The sequence below is a fragment of the Delphinapterus leucas genome, chromosome 11 (genome assembly GCF_059928025.1).
Source record: "Delphinapterus leucas isolate spDelLeu-1000000601 "Yukka" chromosome 11, BTC_Dleu_Yukka2, whole genome shotgun sequence".
In the NCBI taxonomy this organism is placed as follows: Eukaryota; Metazoa; Chordata; class Mammalia; order Artiodactyla; family Monodontidae; genus Delphinapterus; species Delphinapterus leucas.
In genome coordinates this window covers 45,174,992-45,189,733 of record NC_143139.1, presented here as the reverse complement: position 1 = coordinate 45,189,733, position 14,742 = coordinate 45,174,992, and the positions used below count along the sequence as shown (strand labels likewise).

The following is a 14,742-nucleotide window of genomic DNA, read 5'->3' as shown; positions in this document are numbered from 1 at the left end:
CTACTACAAGAGAAGGATTTAAATTGTAACCTGTTCTTACAAAAGAACTAAGGAAAAAATGAGGACAGAGTCAGAGCCAGAGTTTCAAAATATTCTCATCTGTTAAATTAAGAGTGTCTCCCATAGAAAAGCAGTGGAGGCCCCAAAGGGCAAGTACAAAACAGAATTAAAACTCCCAAAGGTCTTGTCTTTACAAAAGAAAAGGCAGGAGGCAGCCCCTGGACAGCTGGTCATGCTGGCCGCTCCGGCTGGACCACGTTGCATAATCCTCAGTCGCATCGTCACAACGTCTCTGAGCGTTTTGACGGGGGGAGAAGGGGCAGTGTAGTGTGTATGGGAGGAGAGACCCAGACGGCTCTCTTTGCCCCCTTACCCCCTTTTTATATCCCAGAGGAAAGTAGAGGGAAGCTGGCTACACCTTGAAATGAGGCTATGTGTTTCAAACCTGGGGACAGGGGTAAGAAGGGATCTGTGCTTTGAGCAACCTGAGCCAGAGGCAGAGGGGTGTTGTAGGGGTGAGGGGAGGGTGCATGATGCTTATTGCTTTGTACCTTTCACTGGGAAGGAGGGCAGCAGCCAACAGTAGCTCACAGGTTTGTAAACTGAGCCTGCTGGCTTCGAGAAGGGAGGCAATGAAGTCGAATTAAATATAAAAGAGTCATTTGTGCAAAAATAACTTAAACAAATAAAAGACCTGGGGAAAGGGGTGTTCCCCTTAGCCTGGTGGGGAGAGGGCCATATACCCCCCCCAGGCCTTTTCAGTGACATGGCTTTGGGGGGGAGGGGGTGACCTCCCTACCCCCTGCAATGGCTCAGGATGGGATTGTGGGGAAGGGGTTGCATTTGTGCTCTGAGTGGGGAGTAGTGCCCCCACCCACTGTCCACAGGTGCACGTGGCTGGCAGGGGCTCCCAAGGCTCAGCACTCAGCTCTCCCCAGTCAGGGTCAGATCCAGCTCCAGGTATGGCTGCTATGGGGCCAGTTTCCTCCTCTTGTTTTTGGCAGGACGGCCAGGGCGGGCCCGGGGAGGCAGAGGGACAGCCGCCTATACAAGAGGGGAAGTTGAAAGAAGTGATCAAACAGCTAGGTATCAGGAAGTCCTTTATTTTCTCCCCACTCCCACTGACCTTCTCCTCCTGCCTCACCCCGTACACGCACTCGCACCCGCACCCACCCACACAGGGACGCACACTTACGCGGGTTGTGGGGCTGGGGTCCAAGGTAACGTCTTGGCGGGAGCTGTTGCTGTTCCGGGTAGGGCTGCAATAAGGGGCACAGATGATCAGGAACACCTCCCCAAGCACCAGGTGAATTTCAGAGTTTGGGTGGGAAACTTTCTACGTTTGGATAGTAAAGGCGTAATATCCTTATTCATCTTCAAGCAAGTATCTGCCTTTCTGAAAGCCAAGTCACTCTTGAGCTATTTCTATAAACCCAAAAAGATGTGGGGAAAGGCCGGTATTGTGGTGGGCCCAATACTCACTTGTATTTTCTCCTGCGGCCACGACGAGACTTTCTGACTACCCCTGGGGGCACCTGAGAAAAGACAGACTGTGTGTGTAGGAAAAGTTAGGAGAAGGCGCCTTGGCCTCAACCTTTCCTCAGAGTCTTTGTGCCCAGACCACCATCACTCTGCATTCACCTTAAGGTCCTCAGAATGGGGCCCAGAAGGGGATGGATCCTTGGGCTCAGCACCCCCTTCAGCCAGCTCCCCATTATGCTGCCAGTGGTGGGTCCTTCTTGGGGACCGTTCCATTTGTCCATTGAAGCCACCACGTGCCCCCCACTTGAGGGCCAGTCGGCCAGGCTCCCGCCGGCTGCCAGGCTTTCGGCCCCGGCCTGGCCTGGCCTCACCATTAATGCCCCTAAGTCCCCCTCCTCCCCTCCGGCCCCGTTTCCCTGACCCCCTCCCAGTGAGCAGCTCAGGGACTGGGGGGTCGGGAGAACCGTGGGGTGGGGCTAAGGCACTGAGGGGAGGCCGGGCAGGCTCCGGTTCAAGGGCTGAGGTGGGGCTCTCAGGGGGCAGACAGGGGGCTTCTGGCTGCTCTGGAGGGATCTGCAGACAAAACAAAATCTCAGTCAGTCTCAAATGCAGTCCCTCTGCTACTGTAACTCAAAATGTGTATACTTCCAGTTTGGGAAAAACTTCTCTCCCTAACAAACACACCCACACCCATACCCTCACCTGGAGACTCTGTAGCAGGCAGGCTAGGGGACTAGAAGCCTCTGAGAGGGGTGGAGGAGCTCCCCCCACAGGGAGGAGCTGCAGCCCCAACTGGCCAGAGAGAAGAGGGCCAGGAGGCTGCAGCAGACTGGGGAGGGTTCCAGGGCTGCTGGTCAGCGAAGACAGGTCACCTGTTGAGGAATTGTAAAGTCAAGGGTCTCCCTAGGCCAACCAGCTAGGCTGAGCAGACCCTATTATTCTTTTAGCCTTTACCCGGTGGTCAGAGACTTTCTTCCCTAATTCATCCAGCCTCTACTCTCAATTTTTCTGCTTCCTTTCTTCTCTCCCACACCAGAGTCTTCCCTCAGACTCACCCAGCAGGCTGGCACTCAGCAGAGGGCTAAGGAGTTGGGGGGGTCTCCCTGAGTTGGAGGGGGCCTTGCCCAGAGAGGAGGCCCCCGGGTCAGTAGTTGCCGTGGTGACACTGGAGGTAGGTGGTCCAGGTTGGGGGGCACTCAGGACACAGGGCTAAGGAGAAAGAATAGTTATTACATTTACATGTGTAAAGTATTCAATAAGTTTAGAGTACTTTCATATGTACAATCCCACTGAAGCCTCACATGAAGTAGGCCATGTTTATTAAATACAGACCCAGCTGTTGCAGCCATCCTACCCCCAGCCAAGAATTAAGCCCTCCCCAAAGACCCTGAGGAAGAGCTCAGACATGAAACTGAAAGCCTTTGATTCCCAGCTCCTATCTCTGATTCTACCTCTGGTTCTGTCCCACCCACTCATCCTCATCCTCACCTGGGGGGGCGCCCCTGACGGGGGATCCAGGCTGGCAGCCAGCAGCGCAGAATTTAAAGCTATGAGGGTGGGGGGGGCTGAAAGTGGGGGGAACAGCAAGGGGGGCAGGTCTCCCAAACCTGAAAATGTCTCCCCACTCGGACCCCCGGCTCCCTCTGCAGATCCCTCTCCATCCCCAGCTGTGGGGCCCAGGGCCAACAGGGGCAGGAAGGAGGCAAGGAGGTTGCTAGGGGGTGCGGAAGGGGGTGGAAGAAGGTCTGAGGGGGGTGGTGGAAGCAGGGAAGCCACCAAAAGCGAAGGCCCTTCGGGCTCGCCTGGGGCTAGGGGAGGGCCAGGTCCCCCTGGTGGGGGTAGCAGGGGCTCCGGGGGAGGTTGTCCCCCTCCCCCAGCCAGCACACCAAATAAACTGTGGCTGAGCAATGGAGAAGGCGGAGGTTGCCCCAGACTCAGAGGGAGAGGCAAGGTCCCTAGCATCCCCGGGAAGCCGGCTCCACTCAGTGCCAGGCCCTGCTCGGGGCTGGGGAACGGGAAAGCCTCCCCACCAGCCAGGGGAGGCAGAGGGCAGGCTGGGCCCGACCCCATCCCGAGCGCTTCGGATGGGCTTTGAAGCACAGGGCTAGGGACTAGGGGGGCTTTGGAGGCAGCTGGTGGGGCAGGGGCACCTGCAAAGAAAAAGAGAGGTTCAGCTCAAGGGAGGTCCTTCCTCCCAGCGTCCAAAGAATCCAACCTCCCTGCCCCCAACCCAGAAAACCACCACAGAGCTCTCTCAATTCTCCGTAAATGCCTTGGCTGTCTCTCTCCACCCGAAGGGAGGAAGGGCTCCATCACACTCACGTACCTGGCACACTGCTGAGGCTGCCACTGGTGGTCCCAGGCAGGGAGGGCGGGATGGGGTGCCTGGGCTGGGGAGGGCTCCCTGAGGAGAGGGTTGGGGGAGGAGGAAGGTGTGCGTCTGACCCCAAAAGGTTAAAGCTTCCATCAGAGTGGGGAGGGCCAGGGGTGGGGAGTCCCAGCAGGGACAGCACAGAAGGGAGAATCGGTTGGGAGGGCTCAGGGAGAGGAAAAGGCTGTGGGGCGGGAGCGGGGGCCCGAGGGCGGCTCCGTCTAGGGGCTTGAGGACCTCCCCCTTCTAGCAATCGCAGTACAGTTGGGGGGCGGCGGGGACGACGCTGAGAGGGGCGGGGTGATGAGGAGGAGTGGGAAGCTGAGGGCGCCTGGGCACGGGGCCTTCGGCCCTGTAAAGTGCTGGGAGGGGGGAGAGGGGGGTGCTGTGCCTTGGCCGCTGCAGAGAGTAGGCTGCTAGCAAGGAAGGGGGGTGCCCCGGGCCCCTCCACCGTGGGGGCCCCTCCTAGGGGCCCCAGGACCAGGGGCAGGTGCATAGTGGCTGAAGACACTGGTGGCTGAGTGGCAGGACCAGGGGGGCCAGGGGGACCAGGGAGATTATTGCTTGGGGGCAGGGGAGGGGGTGTTAAGGCATCACTACAGTGGAAGAGAGGAGGGTCAGAAGGTGGTGAGGAGGAGGCATGGGGGGCTGGAGGAGAGCCCAAGTCAGGGGGCACCAGGCTGGATCGGAGAGCAGCTCCCCAGCTATATGAGGGGGCATTGAGGCTGATAGCAGGTGGAGGAGGTGGAGCTGGAGAGGGGGCATTGCCCCTTGGCAGGAAACAAGGGCTGCTGCTGCCTCCAGAGGGGACTGGGTCGGGAAGCCTTGGCTGTGGGAAGAGCCCCCCAGGGCCTGCTAGAGGGGGGAAAGCCTGTGGAACTGAAGGTGGTTCTGGGGGAAGGGAGCCAGGAGCCCCATTAAGCGGAGTTGTAGGAGGAACTCGACAGGGAGGGCGGGCAGAGGGAGGCCCTGGGGACACAGTGTGGAACATTTGGGGGCTCGCTCCCTCTCCTGCAATAAATGAGAAACAAAGGATCAACTTGTGGCTCCCCTTCCAAGAACTTTCTTTTGTCTTCTCCATCCCTTCTCCCATAAATCCCCAGCTTCCCTGTACCCTCCTCTCACCAAGCAGCTCCCCACTCCACCCTTCTCCTTGCTTCCCTCTCACAAAGCTCCTCCCACCATCCCTCTTCCAGGCCCTTAAGTTTTCCTCAGTCTCTGTAAAGTGGAAAAGATTCACCAGGAGAAGAGTGTGAGCAGGTGGTCTCCATGCTGCGGTACAGAGTTGCCATGGCAACGGCTTTCCGCCGGTGGTTGCACAGCTTGGTCATGTCCTCCTCTGATGCTGGCCCCACCCCAGCCCCACCCGGGGTCACCGGGGCCAAAGGGTCAAAGTTGAAAACCTGCAAGGTGGAAGCATGGACAGGGACCCTGAGGGAACAGAATCTGTGAGAAGCGCTACCACAGTCAGTGATTTGCATTAAGTCTCTCGGCTTATCGCTATACTCGCTGGCTCCCCTCACCACTCTGACCTTGGGGACATTGAGTGGACACTCCAGACCGCACTTGCAGGTCCCATCGCTGAGGAGGTAGCTCCGGGTTTGCTCCAAGGAAGACAGCTCTGTGCCACTTGGGCTGGGAGAGGACAGGGTCAGAGAGTATGGGATTAGTTGACACTGAATTGGGAGAGACTCTTAAAGAACAGTTCATGAGTCAAAGACCTTCCTAGGAAGGGCAGAGTAAGGAAAAGACAGAGAGAAGAAATGCAAAGGGCCAGAGACAAAGAGAGCAAAAAGGCTGAGGAAGGAGGAGGAACAGAGGAGAGCCAACAGGGCACCAGCAATCTGGGCTTTGAGAGGAGGGAATGGGAGAAAACTCAGGCAATTGAAGGGCCTGGGGATAGAAACTGGGGAATTCTGGGGAGTCATACCTGATATAGAGCACAGCACCCTCTCGAACACAGCGCTGCCAGCCGATGGGGACAGATGTGGCCACAGGGCCCCCAGCTCTGTCTGCTCCACTGCTCTCATTGCCCCCATTCATTGTGTGTAATCGGCTCCCACGTGCCTGATAACACAGACACCCATGTGGCGTTAGGAGGATTAAACTGGGCTGGGTACCTGAGGGAGTACTTAAGAAAAGCAAAGGTGTGGGGAGACTCAAGAGGACTCGGAGGCAAGGGGAAACCCTCGGAGAGCTGGGAGAGAGAATGAGGGGGAACCCTCTGCCATCCCACCATGGCTACCTGAACATCTCTGCAAACATTGTGGGGTCCAGTCTAAAGCCGGGGCCGCCGGCTTAGCCCACACCTGCAACACAGGAGAGAGGAGGGACCGTCAGGAATCTGCCCAAACTAGGGAAGTACCACAGCCCAGGAAACTCTCAAGGGAAAGATCCTTAATAATATGAGGTAAGTACCCATAAAGATCTCAGGGATCTGCTGGCTGAGTCCACAACCATCCTTTCCATGTCCAGTCCCTAGGGACCAGAGGGTCAAAGCCTCAGCTTCCAGGGACCAAGGAATCACAGCCCAATCCCTAGGCATATAAAGGATAAGGCCCCTTTGTCCCACCAAGGAGAGAAACCTTCAGCCAAGAGTGTGGGCTAATTCCTATAATACCAGGCCACTAGGAAGTTTCCCAGAGAGTCTGGCCCCTGTTGTTCCCTCCCCCTCAGGAAGATCATATAAAAAGTAGATTGCCCCACAGGTCACCAGGCAATTGCCCAACTGCCCGCTGGGGTGGTACCAGCATAACTCCCCCCATGCCTGGCTCCACTAGACAATCACTGATCTAGTTCATTTGGGTCTTCTCCCACGATTCTCAGAAACTCCCAATTTTCCCCCAAGCCTAAGGCAAGGGGATTCAGCACCTCCTGTCCCACTGGCTTCAAACTACCTCCAAGAAGAATTCTCCTCTGATGTACATGGGGACGCCCCCCAAACCTGCAAGTATCCTCTCCAACCTTACCATCGCTCCCACCCCACACTGGCGGCTTCTAAACTTTCCCTCTCGTAACAAGGCGCCTGTCACCCAGCCTGCTTCCCTCGGCTTGGGGAGGAGGGGAAGGCGCACGAAGTAGGAAGGAACTTGGGGAGAGGGCGGGCGGAGGGTGGGCGAAGCACTGAGGGGAAGGAGGTGAAGAAGGCAAAAGTCAAGCAGTGAGAGGGAAAAACGGTGGGGGCAGGTGAGGGCGGGGGAATGGGGATGGGGCCAGGGAAAGGGGCCGAGAGGACGCGGAGGGGGCAGAGGGTAGGGACGGGAGGGGAGGGGAGAGGAGGGGAGGGGAGGGGAAGGGAGGGGGAGGGGGAGGGGCGGGGTGGGGGGGCCGGGCCCTGCACTCACCGCGGCCCATGGTTCGGCCGGCCCCGCCCTGCGCAGTCGCGGCCCAGAGGGTGAGTGGGAGGGAGTGGGAGGAGGGTCGGTGGAGCCCGAGCCTCCGGTACGGCCCCGGCCGGTCCTAGCAGGAAGCGCCGCTGCCGCCGCCGCGGATCACCGAGCGGCCTCCCGCGCATGCGCCATGGGGGCCAGGGGCAGCCCTGGGGATTCCGTTCCCAGAAGGCACCGCGCAGGCTGCTACCGCCGCCGCCGTCGCTGCCGCCGCCACCGCCGCCGCTGCCGCCGCCGCTGCCCGGACGGGAGAGGGGCGGGGCCGGGCCCCCGCCCAGCGGACAAGGACGAGCCAACTGGAGGGGCCGCAGTGCGCATGCGGGAGCGCGCCTACCCCTCCCCCACAACCCCCCATTAATCCCCAAGAGAACAAACACCCCACGCGGGCCCCACCCCCCCGCGCCCCCCCGGCCTCAGCGGAAGGATCCGAGCCTCTTCCCAGGCCACTGGTGGCCAATCCCAGCCCTCCCCCGGGAGGGGCCCCTTCCGAAGCCACAATCTGTTGGGGTAGCCAGGAATGCCAGGTCCGGGAGGAACCGGCCCCAAAAGATGAAAGTCGCGACTTGCCCTGCCCCGCCCCCAAAGGCTTCCCGGGTAGTGTGCTGGGACTTGACCCGCCTCCCCAGGTCAACAAGTCACAACACGACCCCGGCCTGTCAAGTCACATGACCTCTGCCTGTCACTGACAACCTGGTCATGTCTTCGGGCCAGGAGAGACCATCTGCTCCAACCCACCCCCACCCCCATTTACAGAAGGAGAAATGGAGCTCTGGAGCAATGGTGCAGGCCTGGCCAAAGACCTGTCACCGTCACACCACCGCCTGAAGCTGCCACCCAGCCACAACCAGCCTTGTTGACAGTTTCTACTTAGGACAAACTCCGGCTGCCCCCATGAGGGTATGACAGGATATGTAACAGGCCACCATATGGCCTCTGTTTTCTACCTAATGGCACTAGAAAAATACTTTGCATTTTCCACGGTGCTTTTCACTTTTGTTCAAGCTGCCTCCAAGTTCATAATTCTCTCATTTTACTTCCATAACTCGTTATCTTTTATTTACTAACAAGAACGGCGAAGCACGGGGAGATTAGGTGGCAGGCAGGCCTGGGATCCCTGGGCAAGTGAGGGACCGCTGAGGCTAGAATCTGGGCTCCTGACAACCTAGTCCAAGGCAGTCGTGCGCTCATGTGCACGCAGTGTTCCAGGCAACACAGCCCTACTGTAGCCCAAACACCTAGAAAGCAGGAGGCCTATGCCCAGCTCCTCACAGCAGGGAGTCACAGGACTTGTAGGTCTGGTACACTGAAAAGGGTGGGCCTGATCTTTGGTGAAGGGCACCAGAGCACCACGGGGGAAGGTGATAAGGGAAAGAGTGGGAATCGGGGCCACCCGGCAAAGAACATGAATTCTGGCATGCCAAGGGCTCATCAAAAACTTTATAAAGATAAGAGTTTAAGGGTGCTCTTCAGCGAGGAGGAGCTGAAGATGACTACCAAGGAGATTCAAGTTACTTGGCCTCTTTTGAGGGAGCCAGGGAGCTAAAAGAGAGGACCCCTTTAGGAAGACTCAAGAAGATGCAAACAACCCTGGTGGTTGGATGCAAATTTTCAAAGGACGGAGGTTTAAAAGACCTTGTGTCCATTAGCTGGGAGGGGATGAAGGGCAAAGAAAATGGGAGTCTCTTGTGGAGGAGGTAAAACTGGGGCTCAAGTCAGGTGGGCGGAACAAGAGCTCTTGAGGGAGACAACCTGCAGTAAGGCTTCACACCGCAGCCTAGGGGCAACCACGGTTGAGCGCTGTTGGGGCCGTTGGGTGCCGCGAGCTGGCGCCCCGCCCTCTTTCCTCTCCCCCACCCCCCCCGCACCTCCCACCACCCTTGTAGTGCCCTGCGCGTGCGCGCACAGACACCGGTTGCCAAACATTGCATCATCCCCGCCCCCCTTTCCTCCCCTCCCCCGCCAGCTCTCCCCTCCGCGCGCGCGCATGACTCACCTCCTCCGCGAAGCCTCGTGACCCAAAGCCACTTCCGGGTCCAACACTAAGTCGACCCCCAAGCGGGAGGGAGCGATGGGGGCGGTGCCTTGGGGGCTCCTGAGTGGCGGATGCAAGGTATGAGGCGGGGCCAATGCCGGCGTGCCGCTTTATGATTGGTAGGCTTCTGGATCCGCCCCCGGAGAGGAGGGCAAGGCCCTATTAAAAGATCTCAGCTCCGCGCTATCCGGGTCAGAGGCTTGAGTCTAAGGCGTAGGGTGTATCATGTTGAAGATGAGCGGGTGGCAGCGACAGAGCCAAAATCAGAGCCGGAACCTGAGGAGAGAGGCGAGTACTGATTCCCCCATCTACCTTTTACCCTCCCATCCTCGTGAACACCAGTTGTCCCCTTAAGGTTAGGGCATCCGCTCTTAAGGATGTGGTCCCACGCCCTCCGCAATGAAGTGAAGTGACCGTCCGGGGGAGGGATGAGAAGCCTTCATTCAGAAGTAGTGCTTACAGACCCCTCTTCCTTCGCACGACAGCAGCATCCCACCACTGCCCAGAGCATAGGCCTTACTTTGTGCTGTTCAGGGAAGGGGCCCCAGCTGCCCTAGGAAGATTTTTTCTCTCCCGTTGCAGACCCCAGGCCTCCTCGTTAGGCCTGCCGGGTGGGAGGCGGGGCAACAGGACACATCCCCGCGCCGAGAAGGCTGGTTGACAGTGGTTCAGGCCGCTGCCGCCACTTTGCCACTAGCGTCCTCCCCCACCCCACCCCCAATCCTGTCTCAGCCGCAGCGTCTCAGGGCCAGCATAGCCACGTCAATAGATGGGGCTTTTGGACCCTCCACAGGACATTCTTTCTGCACCCTTGCAGAGGAGAGAATCTTAAAAGAGACCGACACAAGCCTTTGGGAAGAGGGGTGTCGATGGACGGGGAGCAGAGATGAGTTTTCCTTTTCCCCAGAGGTCCCTAAGCTTTCTGCAGAAAAGAGCATCCTGGATCTTTTAAGTGTAGGAAGCCATTTGGAGGTCTCCCCAGTGGACTGTCCTTCCCCTGGGATTGGTTCTTGCCTCTTTCCCCTTGTCCTGTCTCCAGCTAATCTCTGTGTAACCATTGCATCAGGTCAGCCCCCTGCTTGGCTCTGCAGCCCTCTGGCCCGGGGCTCCACTGCTGATGAAAGCTATGTCCCACACACTGGAAAGCAAGGAGGGTTCCCCAGGGAGGACAGCCCTGTACAGAAGCACCGAGGACGATATTGCGTCTACAGTCCCCAGGGATAGGCAGCTGCTGCTCTGCCTCTGGACTTCGTCCTCCTTTCCCTATGAGAGATTGGGGAGATTTATCCATTGATTCCTAACAAATACTTAACCAGCACGTACTATGCTGCTTAAGTTTGGGGCCCAGCATTTATCCATGAAAAAGAGAGAAAAAAATCTCTCCTCTCACAGAGCTTACATTTCAGTGGGAAGAGGCATACAGTAAGCAAATATGTGCCATAGAAAAAAACTAAAGCATGGAAGGGTAGAGAATGCTGTGTGGAGGTTACAGTTTACACTGGGTGGTCAGGGATTCCCCCACTGAGGTGATATTTAAATGAAAGACCTAAAAATAGGCAAGGCAGTAAGCCATGTGGTATGTGGAAGGAAGAGCTTTCCAGGAGAAGGAATAGCAAGAGCAGAGGTCCTAAGGTGGGAGCATGCATAGTATCTTTAGGGAACAGGAGGCCAGTTGGCTGGACTAGAGTGAGCAAGACGGAGAGTGGTCAATGAGAAAAACAGAACAAGGAAAGAGCAGATTGTGGAGAGCCTTCTAAGCCATTTTAAGGACTTTAGCTTTTAATATGTGTGAAATGAGAAGGTTTTGAATAGAGGAATGACACAGCCTGACTTAAGTTTTTTTGTTTTTGTTTTTTTTTTTGCGGCACGCGGGCCTCTCACTGTTGTGGCCTCTCCTGTTGCGGAGCACAGGCTCCAGACGCGCAGGCTCAGTGGCCATGGCTCACGGGCCCAGCCGCTCCGCGGCACGTGGGATCTTCCTGGACCAGGGCACGAACCCGTGTCCCCTGCATCGGCAAGCAGACTCTCAACCACTGCGCCACCAGGGAAGCCCTTGATTTAAGTTTTAAAAGACTCACTTTGGGGGCTGTTGTGAATAGACTCTGGGAGGGGTTGCAGCAGAAACTGGGAGACCTGCAGTCAAGAGGTTTCTGCAGTCACCCGAGAGATGATAGTAACTTGATCTAGATTAGAAACAGCGGAATTGGTGAGACGTGTTTAGATTCTGGGGTTTTGAAGAATGACTCAAGAAGTTTTGCTGGTGGTTTGGATTGGATTGTGGGGTGTGAGAGGAGAGGAATCAAGGATGATACCAAGGTTTTTGGCTCAAGCAACTAAAGTTGCTGTATACCAAGATGGGAAAGACCTTGGAAGGAGAAGATTAGCAGGAGTTTGTCTTTGGACACGTTAAGTCTGAGATGCATATTAGATATCCAAAAAGAGAATGGCAAGTAAGCAGTTAAAGCTGGAGGTCCCAGGAGAGGTCTAGACTGGAAATACACATTTGGAGGATGTCAGTGTGGGAATGGAATTAGGAAAATGCCACTTGATTTTGTTCCCTTCCCTGTAGTCCAGTCCTTACCCTGGCAGATTTGAGGACTGCCTTAAATTTAGAGAAAGCTGAGTTGGCCAGGATTTTGCTATTATGTAATCAGGACTACAAATGTCAGCAACTAAAAATAAAGGAAGTCAGGCTCTTCTCTGTCCTTAGAAATGGCTACAGGGACCAATAACTAACTATACTCTATAAGACAAGAAGTAAGGAAGGAGCAGTAGGAAGCTGGAGATAAAAGAACCTGCCTCTCTCCCCGCTTCCAGAAATGGCTAACATTTATCTTTGATCCCCACAGTGTTCCAGAAGGAAGTGTATCTTCATACATCACCACACCTGAAAGCAGGTAAACTTAACCAACCCTTTCCCAAAACCAGCTCCTAAGAATTGCTGTTTAGGCCCCCTTTACTGGGACCCTAAGAAATTATGAAAACACCTAGAGAAGGTGGGAGAGGACAGTTTGAATCTGAGCAGGCTTTTGCTGTTAGGCCACATCCATCCTCCTGACCTGCCCCTAACAAGGTGACCAAATCACTATTCTTAGAGTATGTCCTAATTGAAAGCTGGCCCTGAGTGAGCAGTCAGGTGAGGTCTCACCACACCTCCGTCCCCAAGGTTAGACTGACCCAAGGACTGTTTGCCCAAGCTCCCCACACAGGAGGAGAAAGGAGCACAGATGGTGGACACAACCAGTGGAGTTCCCCAAGGGGGGGCCGAAGACTTTTACTAGGAACCCATAAGAATGCACATCCAGGCACTTGCTTCTTCATGTGCTGGGCAAAAGCAAAGACAGAATATCATTCTAGATCAGGGGTTGGTAAATTTTAAAGGGTCAGACAGTAAGTATTTTAGACGTGGAGGGCCACACAGAATAGTCTCTGTCACAACTATGCATCTCTGCTGTTGTCTCATGAAAGCAGCCGTAAACAGTATGTAAATAAATGGATGTGGCTGTGTTCCAATAAACTTTTATCGACCAAAACAGGCAGCAGGCCAGTGTGCCAACCCGTAGACTGACGGCTTTGTGGAGCTTCTTCCCGCACCCACTATCCTGACTATGTCCTTTCCCAGAGCCTGATCCAGCCACAGAGATGGCAGCTGAGTCACTGCCTTTCTCCTTCGGGACACTGTCCAGCTGGGAGCTGGAAGCCTGGTATGAGGACTTGCAGGAGGTGCTGTCCTCAGATGAAAATGGGGGTACCTATGTCTCACCCCCTGGAAACGAGGAGGTAAGAATGCTAGGCCTAACGCTGGGCGGGGGACGGGGGGGACGGGGGCTGCCCGTCCCTTCTCAGCTAATTAACACCTACTCTGCCTTTCCTCATTCCTTTGAAGGAAGAACCAAAAACCTTCACCACTCTTGACCCCACCTCCCTGGCTTGGCTGACCGAGGAGCCAGGACGAGCAGCGGTCACGCGCACCTCCCAGAGCCCCAGCTCTCCGGATTCCAGTCAGAGCTCCCTGGCTCAGGAGGAAGAAGAGGAAGACCAAGAAAGACCCAGGAAACGGAAACACAGTGGCCAGTCCCCGGCACGGGCTGGAAAACAACGCATGAAGGTGAAAGAACAAGAGAACGAAAGAAAAATGGCACAGCTAGCTGAAGAGAACGAACGGCTCAAGCAGGAAATCGAGCGCCTGACCAGGGAAGTGGAGGCGACTCGCCGAGCCCTGATTGACCGGATGGTTAATGTGCACCAAGCATGAGCGGCTGGGACCAGCACTTCTCCCTCGGGCCACTTCCGACCCTTCCTGGAAGTATCTACTGACCACCTTCTCACCAGTGCCAACGATGGACCCCTTCCACCCCCATCTATTCAGTAGGGGGAAAACTTAGGGTAGATGACAGGAGAGGGTCTCGGCATGTATATAGAGATTGTACATTTATTTATTACTGTCCACATCCATTAAAGTGACTTTCTAGGAGCCAAGTTCTCACTTTCACTTTTTCTTCTTGCCTTTAGGGGTTTCAAGGGGTTTCCCCTCAGCTAGAGCCAACTGTTTCTTCAGATCCAAGAGTTTAGCCACCTCTGCAGCAACCTGGTTCTTGTCTGCCTTTTGTGCTTTCAATTCCCGGACAATGTTGCCCTAAGAGAAGAGGGGATGGGGGAATCACAACAGTGAGACCAGAAACGACCTATTTAGGATTCAGCTTTTCCAGCCTCCCATAGGGCTTAAGCTCCGTACCTGCTTGGTCACTTCATCCATCAGCACTTGTATCTGCTGTGGTCCAGCTGTTGTCATAGTCTCTACAGCTGCTGGCTTGGGGGATGCTTTTGCCTTGAGATCAACAACAGAGTTAGCACCTGCTACCATATACATCCCCCGACCTCAAGTTTTATATAACATCTCAGGGGGAAAGTGATTACCTTTAATGACAAGGACTCTTCTAGCTAAGACAGGAAAGAAAAATGAAGTGAGGAAGCAGCAGGGCCAATAGATGGAAAGAGGGATGAGTGAGGGCTACTGGAGGATACTAACTGTTGGTGGGTGAGGCACAGTCTTTAGCTTTCTCACCTGGCCCCCGCTGAAGCGCTGCCTCAGACTTTCAATCTGGTCATTTTCCAGTTTTTGGAACAAGGGACTGACCTGTGAAAAAAAGAATTCCAGGATCATTCACTGATTAGGTATAAACTCTACCAGACTATATAGAGGGCCTCTCCACCCCAACTTCGACATTTAGGAACTCAGTGGTCTAGAAAAAAAACTTTTATAGAGTGTAACACTGAGCAAATACCTGCTGATTTCAGTAAAGAATCCAGAAAAAGCATTCACTAGGGTCAAAAATTATTTAAACTATTTAATGATGCTAGGTTGATGCAAAAGCTTAGAGGTGTACATACTTTTATCCCCTTGTGTTGAGGAAGTGGTTACTTTGTATTCTCCCTGCCCCTTGGGTCCTGGCATGAAGGACAGTGAG

At 55.4% G+C, this 14,742-nt stretch overlaps 4 protein-coding genes across 13 annotated transcripts in view; 2 read left to right on the top strand and 2 right to left on the bottom strand.

Annotated features, from left to right (window-relative positions):
- Positions 1-77: 77 nt before the first annotated feature.
- Positions 78-9,633, bottom strand: MBD6 (methyl-CpG binding domain protein 6). Of its 8 annotated transcripts, XR_002644304.3 has the most exons (14): positions 7,198-7,571; positions 6,099-6,162; positions 5,784-5,920; positions 5,386-5,488; positions 5,094-5,256; positions 3,809-4,864; positions 2,971-3,632; positions 2,538-2,691; positions 2,185-2,354; positions 1,642-2,055; positions 1,483-1,550; positions 1,196-1,259; positions 552-1,044; positions 78-292 (listed from the first exon to the last, which is right to left on the bottom strand). XR_002644304.3 is itself a non-coding variant. In XM_089920909.1 (13 exons), exons 3-13 carry the CDS (start codon positions 5,894-5,896, stop codon positions 970-972), a joined length of 3,042 nt encoding a protein of 1,013 aa, XP_089777035.1. In that variant the 5' UTR covers positions 5,897-5,920; positions 6,099-6,162; positions 9,236-9,633; the 3' UTR covers positions 78-969. The 8 variants fall into 8 exon arrangements, 7 of the variants coding, with proteins under 7 accessions (XP_089777035.1, XP_022427429.1, XP_022427433.1 ...); XM_089920909.1 differs by lacking the exon at positions 7,198-7,571 and adding an exon at positions 9,236-9,633 and having other exon boundaries at positions 78-1,044; XM_022571721.3 differs by having other exon boundaries at positions 78-1,044.
- Positions 9,500-13,055, top strand: LOC111173840 (DDIT3 upstream open reading frame protein). Of its 2 annotated transcripts, none has more exons than XM_022571751.3 (3): positions 9,500-9,562; positions 12,124-12,171; positions 12,897-13,055. In XM_022571751.3, exons 1-2 carry the CDS (start codon positions 9,500-9,502, stop codon positions 12,163-12,165), a joined length of 105 nt encoding a protein of 34 aa, XP_022427459.2. In that variant the 3' UTR covers positions 12,166-12,171; positions 12,897-13,055. The 2 variants fall into 2 exon arrangements, with proteins under 2 accessions (XP_022427459.2, XP_022427460.2); XM_022571752.3 differs by having other exon boundaries at positions 12,811-12,921.
- On the top strand, positions 12,917-13,748 carry DDIT3 (DNA damage inducible transcript 3). The gene is made up of 2 exons (XM_089920922.1): positions 12,917-13,054; positions 13,161-13,748. The coding sequence occupies exons 1-2, from the start codon at positions 12,917-12,919 to the stop codon at positions 13,527-13,529; spliced, it is 507 nt and encodes a 168-aa protein (XP_089777048.1). The 3' UTR covers positions 13,530-13,748.
- The window catches only part of MARS1 (methionyl-tRNA synthetase 1), a 24,150-nt gene continuing 22,753 nt past the window's right edge, over positions 13,346-14,742 (bottom strand). For both annotated transcript variants that reach the window (XM_022571738.3, XM_022571740.3), the window contains exons 20-22: positions 14,340-14,411; positions 14,010-14,102; positions 13,346-13,910 (exon numbers count right to left, since the gene is read on the bottom strand). In XM_022571738.3, coding sequence (XP_022427446.1) covers positions 13,764-13,910; positions 14,010-14,102; positions 14,340-14,411 — 312 coding nt within the window. In that variant the 3' untranslated portion in view covers positions 13,346-13,763. The remainder of the gene's footprint in view (positions 13,911-14,009; positions 14,103-14,339; positions 14,412-14,742) is intronic.

Excerpts from the sequence above, each read along its gene's own strand:
- LOC111173840 (XM_022571751.3), top strand. The coding sequence starts at position 9,500 with ATGTTGAAGATGAGCGGGTGGCAGCGACAGAGCCAAAATCAGAGCCGG. Across the intron at positions 9,563-12,123 it reads GCCGGAACCTGAGGAGAGAG|TGTTCCAGAAGGAAGTGTAT; the intron begins GCGAGTACTGAT and ends TGATCCCCACAG.
- MBD6 (XM_089920909.1), bottom strand. The coding sequence starts at position 5,896 with ATGAATGGGGGCAATGAGAGCAGTGGAGCAGACAGAGCTGGGGGCCCT. Across the intron at positions 5,257-5,385 it reads GTCCACTCAATGTCCCCAAG|GTTTTCAACTTTGACCCTTT; the intron begins GTCAGAGTGGTG and ends TCCACCTTGCAG. Across the intron at positions 1,551-1,641 it reads CCCATTCTGAGGACCTTAAG|TCTGTCTTTTCTCAGGTGCC; the intron begins GTGAATGCAGAG and ends CTACACACACAG.
- DDIT3 (XM_089920922.1), top strand. The coding sequence starts at position 12,917 with ATGGCAGCTGAGTCACTGCCTTTCTCCTTCGGGACACTGTCCAGCTGG. Across the intron at positions 13,055-13,160 it reads CACCCCCTGGAAACGAGGAG|GAAGAACCAAAAACCTTCAC; the intron begins GTAAGAATGCTA and ends ATTCCTTTGAAG.